This window comes from Xylaria bambusicola, assembly GCF_022495145.1.
Source record: "Xylaria bambusicola strain CBS 139988 unplaced genomic scaffold F5B22scaffold_66, whole genome shotgun sequence".
NCBI lineage: Eukaryota > Fungi > Ascomycota > Sordariomycetes > Xylariales > Xylariaceae > Xylaria > Xylaria bambusicola.
Genome location: NW_025953619.1, coordinates 34,181 through 56,290, shown reverse-complemented (window position 1 = coordinate 56,290; position 22,110 = coordinate 34,181). Strand labels below are relative to the sequence as shown.

The 22,110-nt window shown below is 47.8% G+C and overlaps 6 protein-coding genes and 1 non-coding gene across 7 annotated transcripts in view; 2 read left to right on the top strand and 5 right to left on the bottom strand.

Annotated features, from left to right (window-relative positions):
- Window positions 1-1,827, bottom strand: part of F5B22DRAFT_626177 (uncharacterized protein) — a 1,973-nt gene extending 146 nt beyond the window's left edge. The window contains exons 1-3 of the mRNA XM_047976227.1: window positions 1,810-1,827; window positions 173-1,729; window positions 3-127 (exon numbers count right to left, since the gene is read on the bottom strand). Of these exons, the coding sequence (XP_047826097.1) occupies window positions 3-127; window positions 173-1,077 (1,030 nt within the window). The 5' untranslated portion in view covers window positions 1,078-1,729; window positions 1,810-1,827. The remainder of the gene's footprint in view (window positions 1-2; window positions 128-172; window positions 1,730-1,809) is intronic.
- Window positions 1,778-4,256, top strand: F5B22DRAFT_626176 (major facilitator superfamily domain-containing protein). The gene is made up of 3 exons (XM_047976226.1): window positions 1,778-2,502; window positions 2,589-3,001; window positions 3,065-4,256. The coding sequence occupies exons 1-3, from the start codon at window positions 2,233-2,235 to the stop codon at window positions 4,104-4,106; spliced, it is 1,725 nt and encodes a 574-aa protein (XP_047826096.1). The 5' UTR covers window positions 1,778-2,232; the 3' UTR covers window positions 4,107-4,256.
- Window positions 4,257-4,304: 48 nt separating this feature from the next.
- F5B22DRAFT_626174 (uncharacterized protein) lies at window positions 4,305-5,672 on the bottom strand. Its single transcript, XM_047976225.1, has one exon. The coding sequence runs from the start codon at window positions 5,335-5,337 to the stop codon at window positions 4,441-4,443; it is 897 nt and encodes a 298-aa protein (XP_047826095.1). The 5' UTR covers window positions 5,338-5,672; the 3' UTR covers window positions 4,305-4,440.
- A 5,041-nt stretch (window positions 5,673-10,713) lies between these two features.
- F5B22DRAFT_489897 (uncharacterized protein) lies at window positions 10,714-12,061 on the bottom strand. The gene is made up of 2 exons (XM_047972331.1): window positions 11,214-12,061; window positions 10,714-11,002 (listed from the first exon to the last, which is right to left on the bottom strand). Exons 1-2 carry the CDS (start codon window positions 11,581-11,583, stop codon window positions 10,758-10,760), a joined length of 615 nt encoding a protein of 204 aa, XP_047826094.1. The 5' UTR covers window positions 11,584-12,061; the 3' UTR covers window positions 10,714-10,757.
- Window positions 12,062-15,318: 3,257 nt separating this feature from the next.
- Window positions 15,319-15,428, bottom strand: F5B22DRAFT_t183. Its single transcript has one exon. It is a non-coding gene; the product is annotated as a tRNA-Phe (tRNA).
- Window positions 15,429-16,699: 1,271 nt separating this feature from the next.
- On the top strand, window positions 16,700-18,229 carry F5B22DRAFT_660891 (ankyrin repeat-containing domain protein; the record flags this gene model as incomplete). Its single annotated transcript, XM_047980322.1, has 2 exons — window positions 16,700-16,802; window positions 16,860-18,229. The coding sequence occupies 2 exons, from the start codon at window positions 16,700-16,702 to the stop codon at window positions 18,227-18,229; spliced, it is 1,473 nt and encodes a 490-aa protein (XP_047826093.1).
- Window positions 18,230-20,198: 1,969 nt separating this feature from the next.
- F5B22DRAFT_626163 (salicylate hydroxylase) lies at window positions 20,199-22,106 on the bottom strand. The gene is made up of 3 exons (XM_047976224.1): window positions 21,566-22,106; window positions 20,884-21,459; window positions 20,199-20,773 (listed from the first exon to the last, which is right to left on the bottom strand). Exons 1-3 carry the CDS (start codon window positions 21,827-21,829, stop codon window positions 20,336-20,338), a joined length of 1,278 nt encoding a protein of 425 aa, XP_047826092.1. The 5' UTR covers window positions 21,830-22,106; the 3' UTR covers window positions 20,199-20,335.
- Window positions 22,107-22,110: the final 4 nt, after the last annotated feature.

Sequence of the window (22,110 nt, the reverse complement as noted above, 5' to 3'; positions counted from 1 at the left end):
TTGCCTATCCCCCGGAACTTTTCTTATGATTTTTGAAACGCCAGCAAAGTTCAACTCGGCCAAAGTTTCTTCCCACAGTCGCTCTCTTATATGATATCCTTCCTGTGTATAGCATAAGGAGGGGTACCTACTATTGTCAGAACATGGTAATAAACATGATGACATAACTTACGGTTTAATCGTCCAGTCACTTAAGAATGAACCGTGGCTCTCATTGCCTCGAGCCGTAACAGCATCAACGTATATACTAGCAGCGACCGCGACCGGTCGTGCAAGAAGGAACTGTCCGAAGCGTATAATAGGCATGAAAATGGAGGGTATACCACGGAAGAAATCTGTGCCCTTGGTCATTCCTGGGTTTGCCATGTTCACCAAGACATCATCAGGGTCGACGAGCTCCGCAAGCGTTGACACGAAAAGTATGAGCAGTAATTTCGTCTTCCCATACCATTCGAACTGAGTGAAGTGTTCCGGTCTATCCAGCTGCTGTATCACAGGGCCCTTCTTTTCAACAGTCACCTCATAGGCCCTATCAGATCCTACAAAGGTGAGCACAGGGGGTCTTGAATTGCCGCCGGTCCTCCCTTTCTGTTTGAGAATGGGCAGGAGAAGGAGCCCTAAGAGCACAGTTGAGAGGTAGTTCACCTGGCACATTGTTTCATGCTTCGTACTAGGTACGATTGTGAAGGGGGACTTCATGATACCCGCGTTGAGGATGGCGATATCGAGCCGAGGTAAGGTCTTGCACCGATCGGCAAAGGCGCAAATAGACTCATACGACTCGAAGTCCACAGTCCAGACAGATATAATGGCAGCTGGAAAAGCTTTGCGAAGGTCTTGCGCAGCCACTTCGCCCCTCGTCTGCGAGCGAACAGCCATGATCAAGCGAGAGAGGCCGAGCTTGAGCAGCTGGCGACATGCCTCTAACCCAAGTCCGACATTACTTCCAGTAACAATAGCAACTTGATTAGTTAGTTTTGTCGTCGCTGGTATTGGCTTGGGTCTTGTAAATTGACGGCATAAGAAGCCACAGACCGTAGCCTCAAACGATGCTTTGCTTTCGAGCTCTGAAGACATAGCTAAAACCACCGAAATCTGAAGAGAGGCGACTCATCAAGGACCTTAGGGAGGCGCCCTGGAATCTCGAGGCCATGACTCTACTAGTACACTAGTGTTATCTTCGGTATCAGGTATTACGATCATCGTATCACGACAACAGCACATCAGGATCATTCGACGCCTTGACTCTACACTACATTGTCGAACGTCTGGATGACAGATACTGTGCGAGGTGGGTGGTTTTCATACTGAGCTGTGCCCCCGGTCAGTACTGCCCGGTCACAGAAAAATGGATAATGCAGATAATCACGATGGGTCCGGATGGGAATCCTGGTCCCCACATCGCGACGTTGAAGAGGGCTGCAACTTTCCGCGAGCGGCGCCTCCCGCCCCCCTTGTCACCCTTGCTAGTCTCGCTAGTTCACCGGGATGTACGTAGTAGTCTCTGAGTGGGCTTTCAGAAAACGAGACGTACTTCGTAGACGCAATAACCTGCAAGAAGCACACTAATGTACGAGTGGTCTAGAATAGGCGAAAACGGAGAGATGATTTCGCCGTTTGTTGTCCGCGTGCAGACGCCTGAAGCTTGAGCCACCACGATGCATGGAAATAAATGGCTATGGATCCTGGTAGCTATTCTTCACGTGGATACTGCTTTCTCGCCCACACGGTACGTAGATTAATTTTGGGTTCTCCAAGTGCCTTCCCCCCTCCCCCAGGATCGTCTGCACGCTGACGGCATATAAATAGCCAGGGTAGGTAGGGTGTGTGGCAGAAGATATACCCCTAGGGTAGTTGCAGTCCTTGACCCTGAAAGTTACAGTACATAGGATCATTATTCAAATACCCACATCTCGAGGTGCGTTTGGTCTCAGTGCATAATCTGCTTCTGGTAACTCAGACGGCGCAATTCAACGACCGTGGCATCTTTCCACGACGCTATCACAAAGGTTTGTCCCGCCGTGAGGCCGAGATCCCCCGCCTCCCCGGTCTAAGTATCCGTGCATACAGGCATACTAAGTGGCTAGCTAGGCACTTGATGCTGCGATTGCATGTTTGTGACTTTGCTAGTTAGTGTGAAGTGTAGACTAGTTGTTGCCCTTGTGAGAGCAATCTAGCCAGCTCAGAAGACTCGATAACCAGCGCCAAGACAGGTCACCAACACTAGGAAATATGTCGGTGCCGATAACTGAAGTGGACGATGTCTTTGTTGAGGGGCATCAAGAGAAAGTCGAAAAGTCAAAGTCCCTTCCCGCCGATATACCATCACCCCTACTCTCCCGCGCTTCGACAATCGCACCCCCGACCGAGCACTCAAATGGCTCAACGCCGGATCTGGCGCCTGAGCCGGACGCAACGCTGAGCACCTATCCTAGTGGGTATGCATTATGGCTCGTCATTGCGGCTCTCGTGTCGAGTATCTTTCTGATCTCGCTGGACATGGTCAGTACTTACGTCTAGCCCGTATTGCACCTCTTCTCTGAGACCTAGATAGCAGAGGGAAACAGCATGGCTAACTTGCACTCCAGACTATCGTGGCGACAGCCATCCCATCCATCACGGGAGAGTTCGGCGGTATCCAAGACCAGGCATGGTACGGCTCAGTGTTCTACATGACGGCCGGCGGCTTTCAGTCGACATGGGGCAAGACATATAGATATTTTCCTCTAAAGCTCAGCTACTTGACGGCCATCTTCATCTTCGAGGTCGGAAGTCTCATCTGCGGGGTTGCGCCCAACTCGGTCGCCTTGATCATAGGCCGCGCCATAGCAGGTGTAGGAGCCGCAGGCGTTGGATGCGGTTCATACAGCATCATTACCTTCATCGCGGAGCCTAAGAAGCGAGCATCTTACACTGGACTTCTCGGTGCCATTTTTGGCGTGGGAAGTGTCCTGGGCCCCTTACTAGGTGGCATTTTCTCCAGCACGATCAGTTGGCGATGGTAAGTCTGACGCAATAGTCGAGCTTCTACGTATCAGGCCGCTGGGACTAACGCGGATATTAGGTGCTTCTATATCAACCTTCCGATAGGAGTTATTCCCGTCGCGATTATCGTCTTTCTGTTCAATGCGCCGGAGAACGCGAAACCTCAGGAGGCGCGCTTCACAGAAAAGCTGCTGCAGATGGATCCATTAGGCACTACACTCATGATGGCCATCATTATCTCGTATCTTACAGCTGTCAATTACGGCGGCCAGTCCTATCCGTGGTCCTCGTCTGTCGTCATTGGACTCTTGGTCGGCGTTGGCGTAATCAGCATTGCCTTCGGCCTATGCGAATGGTGGCAGGGCGAGCGAGCCATTATTATACCCCGCCTTTTCAAGCGACGCGAGATTGGCCTTTCGGCTATTTTCTCCATCCTCCAGGCCGGTGGCTTTTTCAGCATGATCTACTACCTTCCCATATACTTCCAGGCCATTCGAGGAAGTAGCCCTATCATTTCGGGCGTCCAAAATTTGCCTTACATCCTATCAGCCATGGCCGGCGCTCTTGGCGGAGGCATCTTCATCTCCGCAACCGGTCAATCTACCCTACTTATGATTGTTGGAAACGCATTTGGCATCCTTGGATGCGGCCTGTGCTACACGTTCGATATTCACACTTCCATCGGTAAATGGATTGGTTTCGAAATCATTGCAGGATTTGGTCTGGGAGCTTCACTCCAAATCCCTGTCATCGTCGGCCAAGTGAGTGTAGGGTCAGCAGACTTATCTTCGGCGACTGCTATTATGCTTTGCTTCCAGACTCTGGGCGGCGCATTTTGGGTTGCAGCCTCCCAGGCCGTCTTGGTCAATACACTACTACTCAGTCTGCCAAGCGCGGCACCTGGAGTAGATCCAAAGCTCGTACTAGCTACCGGCGCGGGACAACTGCGCGATGTCTTTACCAAAGCAGAGCTCTCCGGCATACTGCTTGCTTATCTTGAGGGGATAAGGGCTACTTTCATCTTATCCACGACTGTTGTAGCCGCTGCATTCGTTGTGGCCTTCTTCCTGCCATGGAGAAAGCTGGACCTTGAGGCTGTAAAGAACGCTGGGGCTGCTTGAGGACATAAAGTGAGCCGTAGGTACCGGATTGTGTTCTTCACATTGTATTTAGATTTCTAGTACATGCGTTTCAATTTCTGCATATGGTAGGCTAGCACATAGATCAAAGACTTTTGCTTCAAATTCCCATGTTGGGTCTTGGTCACTCAATGCAGCTCCCACGCCTGAATCTAGCCCTCCTCTTTGGGCTAGCTGATATTAAAGAGGGTGAGACATAGTCTTCGTGATAGGTATATTATTAAGGTAGAAAGATGGAGTATGTGTATACTCGCTGCTAACTCTGTTTATCCTGACAGCTCTATTTTCATTATTCCTGTTACCCTGCTACTCATCGCTATTTCGACGAAGGAAGCTCTACCTTGCTCGGCCCTCCCTGCTCTTTGATTTTCTGCTCCACCACATCCAAGCCAACCAAGCCCTTCATAGTCCCATCCAGCATTCCAACCGGCAAATGCGAAGCTAGTCGTACGATCGTAGAGAACTTGCCCTTCCACACCCAATACGGCGGGTTACGCTTGCTGAGCTCTTTCGCGACTTCATCGGCCCATTGCGTCGGGTCGCTCCCGTTGACGGCGTCCGCGCCTGACATGGTTCGTTCGACAGGCTCTTTTGCCACGTTGTACAATGATGTGGGTGGGAGCTTAGCGTCTGGGGCATTGCTGTGGAATGTTGACCTTACGCCACCCGTCATTAGGTTGATAACCTTGATATTGAAGGGTTCTAGCTCGAGGCGCAAAGTTTCTGTAAGACTAGCCGCGGCCGCCTTGGAAGCGTTGTATGCGCCCGAGAAGGGCGTTGAGCCAGCGGTCACTGAGGCGCAGGCAGTATTGTTCACGACTATGGCGCCGCGGGTCGACTTCATCAACAGTGGAAAGAAGGCGCGTGTTACGTTTATCAGGGACCAGACGTTGAGATCGAATAGCTGCCGCGCCTTCGCGATATCGACGTCTAGAAGTGGCATGTTGTACCCGGCGCCAGCATTGTTGAGTAGGCCGTCCAGGGAGCCGCCTGTGAGCTCCTTGACCTTGGCGACACAGCTAGCAATTGATTCGTCGGAAAGCGTATCCAGCTGCACCGTTTCAATGCCGGCTTCCTCACATTTCTTGAGTTTCTCAATGCTGCGAGCGGATGCGAAGACTCGCCATCCCGCTTTGTGAAATGCCTGGGCGAGGGCAGAGCCCAGACTCCCGTCTGAGCAGCCTGTGATCAAGATTGTGCGCGCAGAGGCCATGATGAGCAAGTATAGGAAGCTGTCAATAATGCAGAGCGAAGCAGTGAAAAACAAAACAAAACCCGCGAAGACAAAGAGGTCGATAATAATGCGAACTGATTCTTTTAGGCCTCGGGTCCGGAAGGCGAATTATTAGGTATATGTACTTTGAGTCCTGCACGTGTCACTAACACGCCGTATTCAGTTCAACTTTTCGCGAGCAAGCTAAGCCCCAATGAAACACTGTACAACAGGGCTGCAACGGAGACTAGTCAGCCGATGCTCGCTTATACTTATGTTTACCGTCCAGTGGCGACACCGATATAGTGGCGTAAGCCCCCTAAAAACGATCCGCTGTTTGTTTGTTTGTGGTTTTAATCGAATCCCTTCAGCTACCTAGAATTGCTATGTTGAGTCCGATTTGATTGGAAGCAATCTTGGGCTGTTGGGCTCCCACAGTCCGGGTCTTGGCAAGGGAGCGTATAAGGTAAGGGAACTAACTCAAGCGCGTCGTACGTCAGCCCCATACAAGCGCTTAGATTGTTGTTGATGCATATGTGATATATTAATTGAATCTTCATGGCCCACTGTTGCCATGTCCTGTTGCGCCTAGATAGTATGATTGTCAATGAATAGGACGAAGTTAGGTTGATACTCAATGAGACGTAGGCTCAATGAAGCCTTTGAGCCTGTGGATGCCTCCTTTGTCCCAGTTACCGTACATGCTACATTACAAGCTACACTATATATGTATAAAACAAAGCTTCTGCAAAATGCTTAATAATGGTCGTTGCTAACGAGCCGTGAAATGATGTTCTACGATTCCACACACACAGACATCCATTAAGTGATTCAAAGACACATGAATGCAGCGCTCATGAGTTGCAAAGATCAGAAAATATTCGGGCTCCAGAATTGTACATAGTAAGGGGCCACTGGCTCTCGTGTCGCTCTGATGGGATACTCGGGGGTACGGTTCTAGGCAGGACCTCTTAAATCAACGTCTGCGGCCAACATTTCATGTGAATACTAGAACATCCACCTACCCTGCCTGTGGAAGAATTCGGCGTTATAGATTGATAGCCAACGGTACGAACAAGTGATGTATCTATTGACCTAACCATATGTTTCGTATTATCCCATAGCCTCGGCTATCAGGTAACCGGAACTACTTTACTTACACGTGAATCAAAGGAACATCCGCTAGGCTCCCTTCGCTCGCCAACCTCACTATAATGAACCGCGTCTTGTACACATGTCAACTCATATAATCCGCACTTGCTAAGCTTTGGATCTTCGATACGGTAGTATTTGGATCTCTTGGCTAACTCAAGGCACATGTAGAACAAGTAAAGAGACCCATCTCTACGCAGGGAGTTTGTTATAAACACTCCAAGGTGTATCAGACAGTAGATTCCGGCAAATAAAGGTGGTTGCACTGTTAATGGGGAAAAGAGCTTAGTTCGGCCGTCCTGATCTTCCGCATATACATACGTATAAGAGATTGACTGTGACCCGCCGGCATTAGTGCTTCGGAGATCTAACACTGCATGAACACCTCTCTTTGCCCCAATCGCTGCCTATTGGAGAGCAGATAGAGACCTCGGGGTGCATAGTGGCCTCCGCGGCTTCCAGGTCAGGGGCTAATCAGTCAGGGGGTGATGCCTATTGGGTCTAGATATTGTAATATGCACTCTAGGTGGGAGGGAGATCAGGAAATTATCCATTACTACGCCTCATATGTGCATCGTGTGGTTATACATCAACGTATAAGATGATGTCAGGCTACCTGTTGCATTCACCGCCCCCAAGTCCTACAACGATTGCTAGTATGTTAATGAAATTCTAAACTTCTCCCAGTGCTATAGTTAGAAAAAGGTCTTGTTTTGTGTGAAGCTGGTCGTTGTAAACTGAGTCTCAGAGGACTATGTCCTCTGGGAGACTCCAATTAGCTGACTTACAAGTGTTTACTTGAAATCTCCTCATTTAATGTTTTATTTTGACATCCAACCCTTTCAAACAAGAAATCATCAATTTACCTTCGGTTAATAAGAGATAATAAGAGATTTTAGAAGCTCACATGTAAAGATCAGTTTTTTTTATGAAAATATCTTTGACTAATGAGAGCAGTTTCGGCATTGGATCTGCCTCTTTGGTTACGTAACGATTCACAGAACACGCTAATGCATTTTGGACCAATATTCTGTCTCCTATCTTAGTCTTCAAATCTATTTTGCATATATACACTTCAACTCAAACTGAAGGTGCTGCTCGATACAGTCACCTTGATCTACCTATAGCAATGAATGGAAGAATCGCGTCGAGTAAAGTGAGGACGCATCTTTAACTCAATCAATTTCGCCTGTTCAAATTTGTTGATAACCCTTAACTGTAAGGCCTGATCCGCAATTGTATGCCATAATTCAAGCCTTGTAACGACATTGTATTATTTAGCTTAGTACATTGGTAGATCTGCGCAGTGAAACTGCGAGTTTTGGTATGACTTGTGTCTCTGAGTTGTTATCTCGATTTCGAGCAGCCTGTTTCTTACACTGCCATGTTGACGATGGGGCCTACATCACTTCAATATGCCACAACTCCAATTTAAACGCTTCTATACTGATTCTATCATGTATATGCAACTTTAAGGGGGCGATAGTGCTTAGGCTGGATCCTAAGAACAAGACCAGAGCTATGGGAAGATCAAGGCCTCAATTAGATTGTTTAGAGAGAGAAGTAACGTCATCCTACCATGCCTACAGTTGGCATATATCTTGAGTCCAAAATAATACACTAATATAGGAGCTACTTAGTCGATATAATACCATGTTTAAGAAAGACACGGAGACATCTCGGAATTGCTTGGTCTTATTAGAGTTCGACGACTTTCCTGCCGGCGCACTGAACTCGGCGATATATACAATAGCCGCGACTAAAGTCTTACTCCTGCAGTACAAGTAAATTCTACATAAACTGACGCATGAGCCTCAAAGGTCTAGGAAACAGCTAACTACGAAATATATTTGCCAATATTGGGGAATTTGATGCGCAGTCCCTGGCCACTACCATCCCATCTATGATTCGACCCTTGTCACCACTCTACATACGGATCTCAATATAACCGAGTGAGACTTTTTAGCATCTGCAGCTTCTTTTCGCCCGACCATGCTACTGTTCGCCTCACCTCATTCTGAGGCAGTGCTTCCTACCCCGCACGGGATGGAATGAGAAAGCAATGATTTGTGACGCTTTTGCTTATTGCAGTTGCACCTATTGGTATAACGCTAGAGTACACGTCCCTGAATACCTCTTCATATTCGGTTCTTTTGATGGATTCAGCCTTGACTCATGACGATCTGGCCATTTCTATAACCATCATTCTATCCTTCGAATATAGACGCGTTGGGGGCGGGTGGCAAGGGTCAAGGTAGAATCAGCTCAAGGAAGTGCAATTTATGAACCGGACATGGTATCTGTCATTTTGGGACGAAGCAGGTAAACGTGTATACCAAGGGCGGCACTTGATGATATTCAGATTACAATGATCAACTAGGACTGCATGAGTCCTTGACCAACCAACTGGCTCCCTGTCGTTGGTGGCTCGACTCGACTCTATATACAACCGGTCTGCCAGCCCAGACCGCCTGGGTCTCTAGGGTCTGTTTCAAGAAACGAAGTCTGTATAACCTCACTTTCCAATATTGCCCAATATTGCCTGCATGTCTTTGAAAGATCATGAACAGCCTGCAAAGGTCCTTCGTACGGCCGAAGCGCAAGGCGAACTGCATATTCAGCTTAGTACAGAGGTTACACGTGTAACAAGTAGCGTTTGGGATATGTTCTCCTAATAGAGAATCATAAGTTACTCGACTGCTTCCGTTAAAAGTGTGTATGTGTGTATATCAGTGAGCCACTTCACGTTTACGGTACGGGCAAAGGGCCCGGAGGCCACGCAGGCCTATTCATGTATAATTATAAGATGATCTTTCCAGATCCCTCAGATCAGCCCCCATCCGGGATTCCATGACCAAACGCGCCCACCTGTGGGCCTGGAACCGATGACAATATTCCTTGAAAACTAACTTTAGATTGCTTGAGTTGATCAGGAGCTGTTTATGCAACTAGCCAGAAGCACCCAATAAGATAGGACTGGTGTCAACATCCAATCCTGTCATGGCGCCGTGATTAAGTAGACAAGATCGTTGTAAATGATTTACGTAATACTGCGCTGGAAGGATCATCTACGCTCTATAGGGGGAAATCTTGGCGAAACCGCCATTTTTTCGTTTAATTTATACACCTATCGGAAGCAAAATCTATCACGCTCCTGTTGTGATGATTCAGAATTGGACATGATGCTATTGGTGATATGCATCACGCCTAGTCTAGCAGCTTGCATTCGCGGAATTCATATATTATATAATATACTCTTAATTAACTCGCTTGCCTAATTCAACACGTACTCCTATTCAGACACATACCCCTATTTTAATAGCTACCCTATCAATGATGGGAAAAAATTAGGTACATTTCTGGCATACTCAGCTAGTAACGGAGAAGGGGAGAGTGCCGTCATTGAAAACCCTTATATAGTGAGGAAGGGAAAGGAGTTATTGAAGGCACCACTTTTGAGGCAGATACGCACCGGTTTCGATCAAGCATCTACCCCCCACAGCCGTATTACTCACCACTTTGCGTTATTTACCAGTTATTTGTTTTGCTTCTGTTTTGTATATGGTATTACTACTTAAGCGGTTCCCAGCTAGTTATTGCAGCCTTTAGGCTTTGTATTCGAGTAGCTATCTAGCAAGGCCTCTAACTGCGAGAACTAGCTGCGAATAGCCTCACTTCCGCCCAATATAAGCCATATAAACAATCTAGTGTGTGTGTGCCCTGGCTTAGATGTAAAACTAGACGGCAATGACAACTTACACTTCTCTTCTTGTTCTGTGACACCATCTTGGAAGTGCCCCTTCTTTGGGGTGATAATCACTTCATACAAATGCGCAGATAGATAGCTTGGCTTGGTTTGACGAGTGCACAATACCGAGTTATCAAATTTGACCAAGCACGATCAAGCGTCATTCCCCAGGCGCTGTGATCCTCACGGCTGGAGAGGGTCCGCGACATGATATGAACATATTAGGTATTCGACGACGACATGCTTGCTGATAGACAAAGAACCTACCGCTGCGCCCTGACGCTGGCGCGATGACACATAGAGAATTTGAAAAGATATCGGGTAGAAAGAGGTGGTGACGCTTTGACGCCCACCTCGACAAGGTCCGTAACAATTATTGAGAATCTTTCATGTCTAGTAGTTTGGAACGTCGAACCGGGTGGAGCTTCGTATTTCATAGATCATACATAATTCACGTCATCACTGTCGAAGTAAATCGCCTATTATATTGCACTAAACGCCCTGACAATTTGACACACCTTTAACTAAGATAGGGTCCTCCATGTGGTCCACCTTTCGCCTCATAATGCGCTTGTCTCTTGTTTCGGATCGCCTTGTATGTAAACCATGTCCCTATAGCCGTTGCAATGAAACCTAAGACACCGACAACGATACCGACGATCTCGCCTGTACCCAGTTCACCCCGGTTATCGTCTCCATTGTTTATAATTGTACCCGTAAATGTTGGGGTCTGACTCCCAAAGGAACTGGTGGGCGATTCTATATCTTTTCACTCAATTAGAAGTTGCTACTGATGAGGTGTCTTGGGGCTGGGTTAGGTGTTGTTGAGAAAACTGCCGGGGACGTGCACAGAACCAGCCCCTAACCATTCTGCGAAGCACAGCCAGCGTCATGGTTAGGGCCTGGTGAAGCAAGGCCACCGATCTCTGGGTGCATGCTACGGTCGCGATAATTGCAGGGTAGGAGTTCGGCATACCTGAAGAAGTTGATGTCGGTGTTACCTGTGCTATGCGCAGGTAGCCGGCGTTTGTACAGTAGGCGTCGTAGATAGAAACGGCGCTACTAGCGTCTACTTCGTTGCGCGAGCAGGAATTGCTCACGCAACTACTAAGCCAGGAGTCGGCGCTTTGTTGTATATCTGATCGGCACACGCATTCGTTTTGAGGTAGATGATATTCGCAGCCGATGTAATTAGCTAGCTTATCGGGCCCTTCGTAGGCACCATTTGTAAAACACTTCCGGGCGCAGGGCTTCTGGGCGGAATAGGCGGGGAGCTCTGTTATGCTGACTGACTCGGAGGCGGTCAGGCGTAGTAAGGCGAGAAAAACGAAGGATTTCGCCAACATTGTGACAGGGTTCGTGACGGCGTAGATATTTAGATTTGAACTTCTTGGACGAGATAGAGATTCAAGTACTATGCTCACGCTGCAAGGGCATCTCGTAGAATTAATACCTCTACGGTCGCTGTCATCAGCACGTTTTGTACGGAGACATGGCAATCAGCCACACCCTTGGCAGATGGGAGATATGCAGACTCTAGGCTCGTTCGTCGGACGAATACGTTGTATTCTAGCGTCCCCTAAAGGGCGATCTATCCTATTTTCCTTCGTTGAGACCTCGATCTGAGGTCGTAGCTGAAAATAAGGTTGGCTGGCTAGCCTGTCTACGCTGCCTACTTACAGCTTCATGGTTGGGCTGGGTTAGGCTAAATGTCTTGGAAGAGCCTGGAGGCTTGTCTAGACGATCTAGATAAGGTCGGCCAAGGAGAGCGAGGTTGATCCAGGTGGTGAACTAAAAGGCTTGGCTAAACATTGCGTCGGTACCGCCTCGCCGGTAAGTAGTATGTAGTTTTAGTGCTCGCCGAGACTTGAAGCTGAAATTTGGTGGCTCTTATGATCAACGATCCCGGCCCATAGTCGGTTAACATCTCTACATTGGTGCACTGGTCGCGCCTCCTCCTCACCTAGCCACTCACGTACCACATCCAAATCAGCAACAGCTATCGAGTGTGAGCCTATCATCAAATATGGTTGGACGCTTCAAGAACTACTATCATATCTTCATGGTTATATTCTGATACCCTCTTGTCATCAGCTATACTTTCTTTACGGCAGGGCTTGCCCAACCCAATCCGTGCCGAGGACTCATGCAAATTGAAACAATCCCTTTACGGGAAGTTTGACCTATGCAATACAGCAATCGCTGTAGGAGAGATCTAATTACTGTCGGTACTGCAACCGACTAGACCGTCTTAATAGGCTACCGATGTCTCCGACCATTTCCTCGAACATACAAATATCTGCTGTCAAGCGAGCGCTCCTTCTTGCATGAGACGTGTTTTGCCACAGACAATGGGGCTTGGTTTATGCAAGCCCAAAATCTGAATAGTAGGCGCCTTTGAAGTTCCGTGGATGAACGTCCTTGATTATGATTCCATTTCGATTCATCCATTTCATGCTCGTAACTATATGCTTCTGAGTCTTCTCGTCCAGATCTCCTCCCTCTTCAATATACTCCTTTAATGTGTGTCGCGGAGTAGTGGGTATGCCATATAAAGGCCGTTAATCTTGCACAAGATTAATGGCGTCGTTTTTTTCCGCGACAATGTGGCCCTGGCAGGGCTTCACTTTGCTGTTTTCTGACATTCATCATGATGGGTAATATCCGACCAGAGGTCTATACCATACTCCCTGAGAACATACTCACTTCCCTCTATCAATGAGAGCTATCCGTAGCAGTCTGCAATATCCTTCCTTTTCAAGCCTCGGCTGACCCTTCGGGCCTGGGTTTGAGTGTATGCGCGGCATTCCGCATAGGATGGATCCATGTGAAATCCCAGCTCAAGATCTGTCACATTCATTCCCCAAATTAGACTGAGCACAGGTCTACATGTCGATGGTTTAAAAAACTTAAACTAACAAATTGATTAATGATTCTTCCTGGAACATGGACGACTGCTCGCTCGCTTACAACTTTCAAGGTGTATATTTGCGATTCAATCTCAACCTTGATTACAACAGCCTGGGTAGGAAGCTATAAAAGGTACATGTATAGGGCTACTCGTCGATGTTTCCCAGCGACTCTACGCGGATATATCGTTCCCGAAGCTCTCTTTTAAGCCACGCACTCGGCTATGCCTCTGCCTTTCACGAAGTAAGGCTATTGTAGTCTCGTTTCACCTGCCGGTCCTCCAATGACATTCAAGATGACAAGGGCCGCATGGAAAAGGTGGAAAAAGACTAGGATATGAAATCGATGAATTATGTGCACACTTATTTGCCTCTTTACTGTGGTCTGTGTTTTATCTTCTCCGATCAGGCGCTGGACACGGGACCTTTTATACACGAAATCATCGTATCATCCCTCTCTTTTCTCCTTGGTATGTAAGTTGGCCAGCTAACAAGAATTACGATTGGATTTAGAGAGCTATACATACTAAAATAAGGGTATGCATAACTATATTATGCTATCTTGGATATAAGCTCCGGAAGCTTATATATAAAGGACTTATAATATAAATTTTTGATATATTACCTTAAAGGCTAAATAACTATTGGGCCTTGTACAATATAGAACTCCCATTGTTTGTTGCACTCTTTTCCTGAGTAGTTGTTGAGCTTGCGTAATCTTTCATTTCTTGTGACCGCTTTGTATCCAATTGTTTACATCGTCTTACCGCCGCAGAGTGTGGTGTTCCATTACGTAGGTGTCACAGGGAGCTTGAACCCAATGCAAATTGTCCGGGTGGTACCAACATCGTACAGATATATTGATCCCTGGCCCCTCTCTCCATATCCAAATATACTGGGTTAGGTTTCATACGCTCCGCTCATTATGTATCAGTAGCCCTAACTTGAACGAACTATTGGCCTTTGAGGTAAGACGACTCCTAGCAAGTTGCATATAAATTTAAATAATGTCACGAGGCTATAATGGAGGCTTGCAGACCTCAAAGAAACCCTTTCTGTTTATGGTTACAGCTTCGCGCGCGGCGCGGGAGGAAGACCCCTTGCGCAACGGTAGAAGTCACCTGCCTGCCACATACTGCCTCCCTGACAAACACTATTAGAGCACAAGTATGTAAGGTCGTACATGGGGGTCGTGCGCGCCGTCCTGTTGATAGCATATAAGTACAAAACACCCCTCTCTGTTCATGACATAGTCCTTCACCTCCATAAATCCCACGCTATTAACAAGCATTGAGGAAACCATCCGATATCATTCTACATCACAATACAACAAACTCATATCCGTCATCATGCCTAGCGAAACCTGGACCTGCCCTGGAGGCTGCGGTAGTGTTCTTTCGGGCAGCCAACCTGCAAGTGACTGCGTCGTCTGCGCCTCGTATGCTTTTCAGCTGAAATAGTCGTGAAATGGATATTGACAGTTACTATAGGAACAAATCCAAGTGAGCATGGGCTACCAGCATCAACTTTGATTGCACGGACAAGCACCCCAGCGGCTCTTCGGCAGACTTAGCACACAAACCCGAGTCGGAAGATAAACCTTTAGATGGACTTTGATGGAGATTATGTGATGGTTTACCAAGGCTCTGAATTGTGTGAGCGGAAATGAGAAGAAATCTATTGTTTTATATATACTGTCGCTCGTTTGGGATATTCAATTATGGGAATACCTGGGTTATATACAACGAGTTTCTTTGTTGCAGCCCTAAGATCGGGACAGTTTGTTACCTCAATATGGTTCCTGCGTATCTAGTCGCTCTTCCATCCAATGATCACCAGATACATATTCCCATTGCCGTGAAATCTGACTGTTGACATGTCACTCTATATTCAACCCAAAAAGTAATGGTATAAGAGTTGTGATAACATGCATTTCATAGAGTCGAGTATGCTTCACTCTCTGGTTTCGAGACCACCCAACTTGCGAACAAGATTGTGACCCCTTAGAGCTTTTTACTTTTATGCCAACACCTTAAAATACGCTCAACTGGGGATTATATCCATGAACTACTTGTTTTTCAATGACCAACAAGTTGGAATTTCGCTCCAACACTCAACGAAACAGTTGCTCGAGGGGGGGGGGGGCAACTGGTTAGATAAGAGACAAAAAGATGCGGTGAGTGTGGATCGAACACACGACCTTCAGATTATCATGGATACACCAAGATGTGGAATGAAGTTTTGACTTCAGTCTGACGCTCTCCCAACTGAGCTATCCCCGCTTGATGAAAATTCATGACGCATATTTCATGTTAGATTCGAGCTGTTAGTCTCCACACTCTCCACACGCGGAACCACCCATGCGTAGTATGTCCCTAGACAGACTACATACATAGTACAATATTAGCCACCTCACTAGCTAGGGTTGTTACAATCATCAAAAGCCTTGGACCCAGCTTTTAGATTTGTTACCTGAGACCGTGGTCAAGTTGTTATAGAATCTTCGATAAATCGGTTCACAATATCCTCAAGGCCGACTATGAGCTCTTCGACGACTATTCCGAAGTGACTAGGACAAAGGGGCCAATTAACAGCTTAAGCCCAATAGGGAAAACTTGGAGAACGCGATCAGTCATTGCGAACGACTTACAAGATGGACACTTGGGATGACATTGGATAGTATGTAGTCTGCGTCTAGCAAGATCGAAATGAATGAAAGAGTTGTGTGTTGGAAATCAGGTGTTACACAATGCCGACAGTAGCTCGGCCAAGAGTTACAAGGGAGCAGGTAACTCAAGTCATTCTCAGGGCAGTAGAGAGGTCATAACATGATCAGCCGTGTCGACATTGATTAGAAGATCGTCAAAGTTGAGAATTATTGCCTTCAAGGGTTAAGGAATGAGCCTTGATGTGGAAAGTAAAGAAGTTTCATGGATTACAGATCGAATGGTATTTACGTAGATTGCACGTCAGTCCCATTCAGGGCACATGTGGAGTTCAATGGCTCGGAATATCCTATTCATTCAAGGTCAATGCGTTATGTTTGCTACACTCTCATTGTTTCACGGTATCATATCATGAATGTAGACACGCAGGGTTTTGACCTGATCTATTGTTTCTATCTTTTGTTGATAGCGTGGCGATTTAGTACTACACTCCTATTCTGTTCCGTAACACATTGAACAATGGTGGCTTTGGGCTGAATGGTTGCTATTTGAAGAGCTATTGAGAGGCTATTCAGGGTGGTATTGTAAGTGCATTGTGAGCGCTATTGAGAGGGCTAGCTTCGGCTGAAATGTGTGAGTCTCTATATACTAGGTAGTCAAGCAGTTTAGTATAAGTAGGCCCTTGGAAGCAGTAAATTTCTTTTGCGCATCCCGGCTTCTCTATATTGGAAGAATACTTTTCTACACAAGATATCTCAATTACAGAAACTTTACGAGCCTGAAGGAACCTTAGCACTGTCTAAGCCGGCCCTTCTGAACTACACCATCACCTTAGTGCTATCAATACATGCCCACCATTGCTAGCATATCATCCAGTACGATTCGACATGCCTCTATTTCATCTCCCGGTCGAGATAGTCGAGCTTGTATTCGACGAAATCGTCATCTCGCACAACTTTGTGCGTGTAATGCGAACCCGCCTTGTCAACAGTATGTGTGAACTCAAGTCTGAGGAACCCCTGACTTACATGCTTACGTTTCTCTCAGGCCAATTCAAACGCTTCATTGATAGTTCTATCTTCCGTCTCGGTATCCTATGTGATCAGCTCAACACCAATGACTACTCATTGCAGCTGGGGATGTGTTCGCCACGAGAGTCGCTTCCCTATATTCACTCTTATGTGATGTATCGGGTTTTAAGAGAGCAACCCACAGCAGCAACCTGCCTCGGCCGTATCAGGCATGCTGGACAAGTTCTGGGTGGATCAGATGACGACTTAGAATGTCTCAGCTCTCTCGTTAGCCTTGCCCTCGCGTGCAATAAGCGGGCAACGGTAGTCAATGCGTACAGCGCGTTGGGCGACACAGGGGTGGACGTCTTCGTTGCTGCTGCCTATCTCGGACGGAAGGATTATGTTTCTTCAAAACTAATCACGAAGAATATTGCATCCGGCGGTCGTTTCAGTTTAAAATCGATTCATAGCAAAGTCTTCGGCTCTCCACTGAGAGCTGCTACAGTACAGGGAAATCTTGAAATGATCAAACTACTCCTCTCGCATGATTCCCCAGGCAATATTCTAGGCACCAATTCCGCGTCTTTGCTTCACGGAAACAGCAGCCATAAAGAGCGAGGGAATACTTGTGATCACGAACCCGTGTTCAATTTCATTTTCGACATGATGCTAAGATCCCGGGCCCATTTCGGAGACCGCCCGCCATTTGTTTGGGCTCTTGGCGACGCATTATCCCACGCCGCGACCCCAAAAAGCTTTGAGCGAGCTCTTGCTCTATTACCGCCGTCTCTTGGCTCTTCTACCGAGAAGCTGCAAGCGGCGCTCTTGAGAAGCGTGAAAAATGGAAAGATCATGATGGTGGGCCATTTGCTCAATAAGGGTGTCTCGCCGAACCTTGATGATACGTACCCAACACCACTCATGGAGGCTATCAGGAATGGCGATGACCTAATTTTCAAGATGCTCTTGGATTTTGGCGCAGATCCCGCTCCTCAAACGATGCTCTTGAATCGTGGCCCAGGCTCCGCTCAGCAAATGAACAGTCCGTTGATGACAGCTGTATGGCTGGGTCGGCTGGCTATGGCCAAAACCCTACTTGATCGCGGTGTGGACCCCAATGACGGTTATCCGGCCCCAATCGTTTTGGCGCTATACAAAGAACGTCTAGACATATTCCGACTTTTAAAGGATCATGGTGCTAGGCTTGACAAACTCGAGACAGGCACCTTTGCCATGCTGATAGCCGAGCGCCACGGCCTGTCGTCGATGCAAGATGTCTTGTTCCGTGAGGGCGTGAGTTCAGAACATGACGTATCGTTGGAAGATATCTTGTTGCATAAGGGGTTAAACCCAGAGTATGACCTCTCGATGCAAGAGGCCTCGTTTTATGATAACTTATTGTAAGGCCATATCTCATTTAAGGCCTATTGATGTAGATACCTTTTGGCCAAGGTGCTTAGCTAGATGTTAGATAAGGCTGTGTAAGCCTATGCAATCAGAACTTAATTTAAATGTTCTTCATCTGTTTCCTTCCGTTTGTTTCTCCTCATCCATATCCCACTCTCACTCTAGAAACCGAGACCCTTCACAAGTATCCTATCACTATTTCTTTTGCTTATCCAGCCTTAAACTTGCTGAGCACTTATTTACGTCAACCTTCAGCCTACACAAGTCAACATGATTGACCTCGCCACCAGGATTGTTCTTGGTATCGCCCTGGTGGGCTTCGTAGATATTGTAATCTTATGTATTGTCGTGAAACCGGCAGTAGAGCACCGCACCCAGCTCGTATCAAGCGCTCGCCGATTACAATCAACCCTCAAGATCCCGCCCTGTCTTGCCATGGTTAGCGAAACGGACCCGGGAATTACGAAACAAGCTTTACAAGAAGTTGTTGAGCGAGCTGTCACTTCAGTATTAATCTGCATTATATTTTTGTTGTCCTTGCTGTCTTGGGAGTGTCCAAGAGTGTCTGGGGCATAGTTCTCGAAACCGTCGGTCCAGTCTGTATCTTCTTACTTTTTTGGTCATGGTGTATATTCGCAAGGCGACGATTCGACCGGGGAGAGAGAGACCCTGGTGTGGAAAACAGAGAGGAACCTACGGAGCAACAACAAGTCTAACTGCGTGATCGCATCACCAGAATCGCGCAGTTTAAAAGCATCTGGGCAGCTCTAGGCTTGCTTGGCTTAGGTAAGTAATGCAATTCTGATAATTACTACCCACAGTGCTACTTTAGACTAACTCTTTCCCATCCAGAACCAGTTTTCTCGCCCATGTCGCACTGATACTCGTTGGTTATATAATATACGTTGTCGATGGCAAGACTCTATGTGCCAAGCAACCGACCCATGCCACCAACAAAACCACACTCTCGCAGACGGAAAATGTCTCTACCTAGTTAACAGGATCCTCGTGAGTCGGTATAGAGGGATATCTATAATATGGCGGTGAAGGCCAGGATCTTGGAGCCATTGTTTTCTGGAAAATATGCACGCTGTCCTTGGCATTGGGTTGGTTGTGTGACGATGGCAATATTCAAATCTGTGTTAGAAAGGTGGCGAAGGCCACGGTAGTCGCGGGCTATGATCGTCTTCGACTAATATAACAGTATAGAAGCCAGTCATGCCAATCAAGTGCAATTGATACGATACTTGTAGATTAAAACAGCAAATATCTGGCTCGGCTTATGATGACTTGCTCGTCTCGAAAGCGAGAAACTTGTACGCTGCCGCCATGCCCGTCAACGCCAGCACGTTAACTCTGGGTATGATGAAAAAGAAATTTCACGCTTATTTCAAGTCTCAGCATCAATTCTCTCCGCGCACCGCAGAATTCACCCTTTGTAGCCTTTTGATTATGACTGAGTGAGGAGAAGTGTCGGGAGAAGCACTTAGGTAGGTCCTGACTTGAGTCGGGATAGTGGGAATACTCACCTAGCCTCAGGGTGGTGTAGCACTAACCTCCCGCTGTATGCGCTGTATCCAGGTATCTAAATGCCCTTACAAGCAGGCAGGTCCGGGGAGTGGGTAGGCCCCTACTAAGTATCAGCATAGTGGGTAGGTCACTAACTGCTTGGCGGACTGCCCGCCCTGTACGAAACTTTTCTACTCTTCACCATTCTACGGCCCCTATTAGCAGATAATGCTTCACGATAGCGAAGTAAACATACTCCTATTTTCGTCTTTTTCATCTTGAAGATGGCTGCGGGTGCCTCACCACCTCATGGAATTCCCTTAGCTGATGGTGAGCAAGAGAAGCCGAATGACTGCTGCCTCATCGCTGTACGTGCGAGAGTTGTTTCTAGTGGTGAGGGTCCGAACGCGGATTGCAAAGTCCGGCTTTGAGCAGTGAGGCTGATTAGCACCTTGCAGTTGGCAGGGAGAGCTGGAAGATGACGAAGATGTAATACAGGAACCCATGGTCACCTTGGATTGTTGACTACCTAGGTAAGTATGTTATACCTAGACTTTACGTGACATCTCCCTTCCCAACGGGCCTTCGTGGTGTTCATGTGGTTTTCCTGTAAACTTCAAACTTTACCAGAGCTTCGGATATATGCCCGTCATGATCCAGGTCATGGATATGCTGCCATCTCGCCGTCAGCGCCTCATTCAGCCTTTCCGGATCAAGCCCGGCCGCCGGATACCTGCCGCAGAAAATGGTACCCGTCTCCCGACTGGAGTCGATGACTTTCTGACATCGTGGTAGCCGCACGTCGCTGAATGCTCGGAAAGCTGCCTCAACCTCGTTCGCTGACCGGACGTGGGCCAGGAGCGCGGCAAGCACCATGGCGTCTTCTATGGCCAGCCCGGCACCGGAGCCCTGCCAGGGTGTAGTCGAGTGCGCTGCGTCACCGACGATGCAAACCCGACCAGAGGCATACGTGGGAGTTGCTTTATGCTCCCACTCCGAGTAGGCTTTCGGAGAAGGCTGGTCGAGGAGCAGCTGCATAATTGGCAGGGATGACTATCAGCATTCTTCCCTGAACGTGATCACATACAAGGTATCGATCTTGCCAACTTGGGATGGCTTGATGCTAGAACTGAAGAACATACCTCAATCATCCCCTGGGTATGCGCTCGATTCAGGGAACTTTCTAATGTCGTTTCTAGAAGCTCTCTTGTCAAGGGCCGCGATCGATCTTGCGGAGGATCACTCTCCACAGCACAGATGACGCATTGCACCGTATTCCCATTCTCACAGACGTCATGTGCCGTGACTGCGCCGTCGTTGACCCATACGTACTGACGGTGCATCTCGAAATATTCTTCCCCCAAGGTTGCCTTGGCCCTCTCGAACGGAACTAGATTCCTGCAATCCCAGAATCCTGCCGCTGACGCCCTCCAATCATTCTGGCTATCTTGCAATTCGCGGACGACGTGATCACGCACAGCGCTGAATATGCCGTCGGCGCCCACGACTGCATCACAGGTCATGCTAGTCTCGTCAGTGAATCTTACTTCCAATTTTCCATCCTTCTCAGATATGCTGGCGAGCTTTTTGTTGGCGTGGAGGCATTCCTCGGGGAGGGGACGGAGGAGCTCTCTGAGAAGCGAGGCGCGGTGAAACACGAGACCTTGTTTGGTGCCTGTGTGGTCCCGGGCGAGTTGATTCATGTATTCGCCTGCGCCCTGACACGGTATGCATCAGCATTCTAACGGCTCCCTGAAGGTATTCAGGTGCTCCTGGCGTGCTGCTTCCCTCTGGAAGGAGAATCGAGCATAGGTGATGACTTACAACCATTACTCGCGTTGAATTCATAGGGACCCCTCCGGCATTCTCCAGCAACTCGCCTGCCTGGGGAAGAATGTGGTGCAAGGCATTCTGCGCATTGACAGCCAGCCCTACCGCTGCACCGCGCGCGGAGAACTGGGGTGCGGACTCGTAAACATGGACTTTGATGTGGTCGTGTTGAGCAAGTGCATTGGCTAAGGTCACTCCCGCGAGTCCTCCGCCAATGATGGCAAGCTTGATGGATGAGCTACTAGGCCCTTCTGGCATATTCAATAAACCGGTTGGCACGGTTGGGGGAGGTTACATAGAGTAGGCGATGCAAACTCCAATACTCGGGTCCGGGAGACTCCTCTCCTTAAATAAGCCGCGTCTTCGCTTTTGGGCACAGCCAAGCAATTGGGGGAGGACGAATGTGGCTGGCGACGCCCACCGGGGGCGGTACAGGGGACTTGGATTGGAAAAGTTGCTTACAAACTTAAAGGTAATTAGTTCGGAAGGAGATATATAGGTAGTCATACAGCGAAGAAGCACAAATCACTGAATCTATA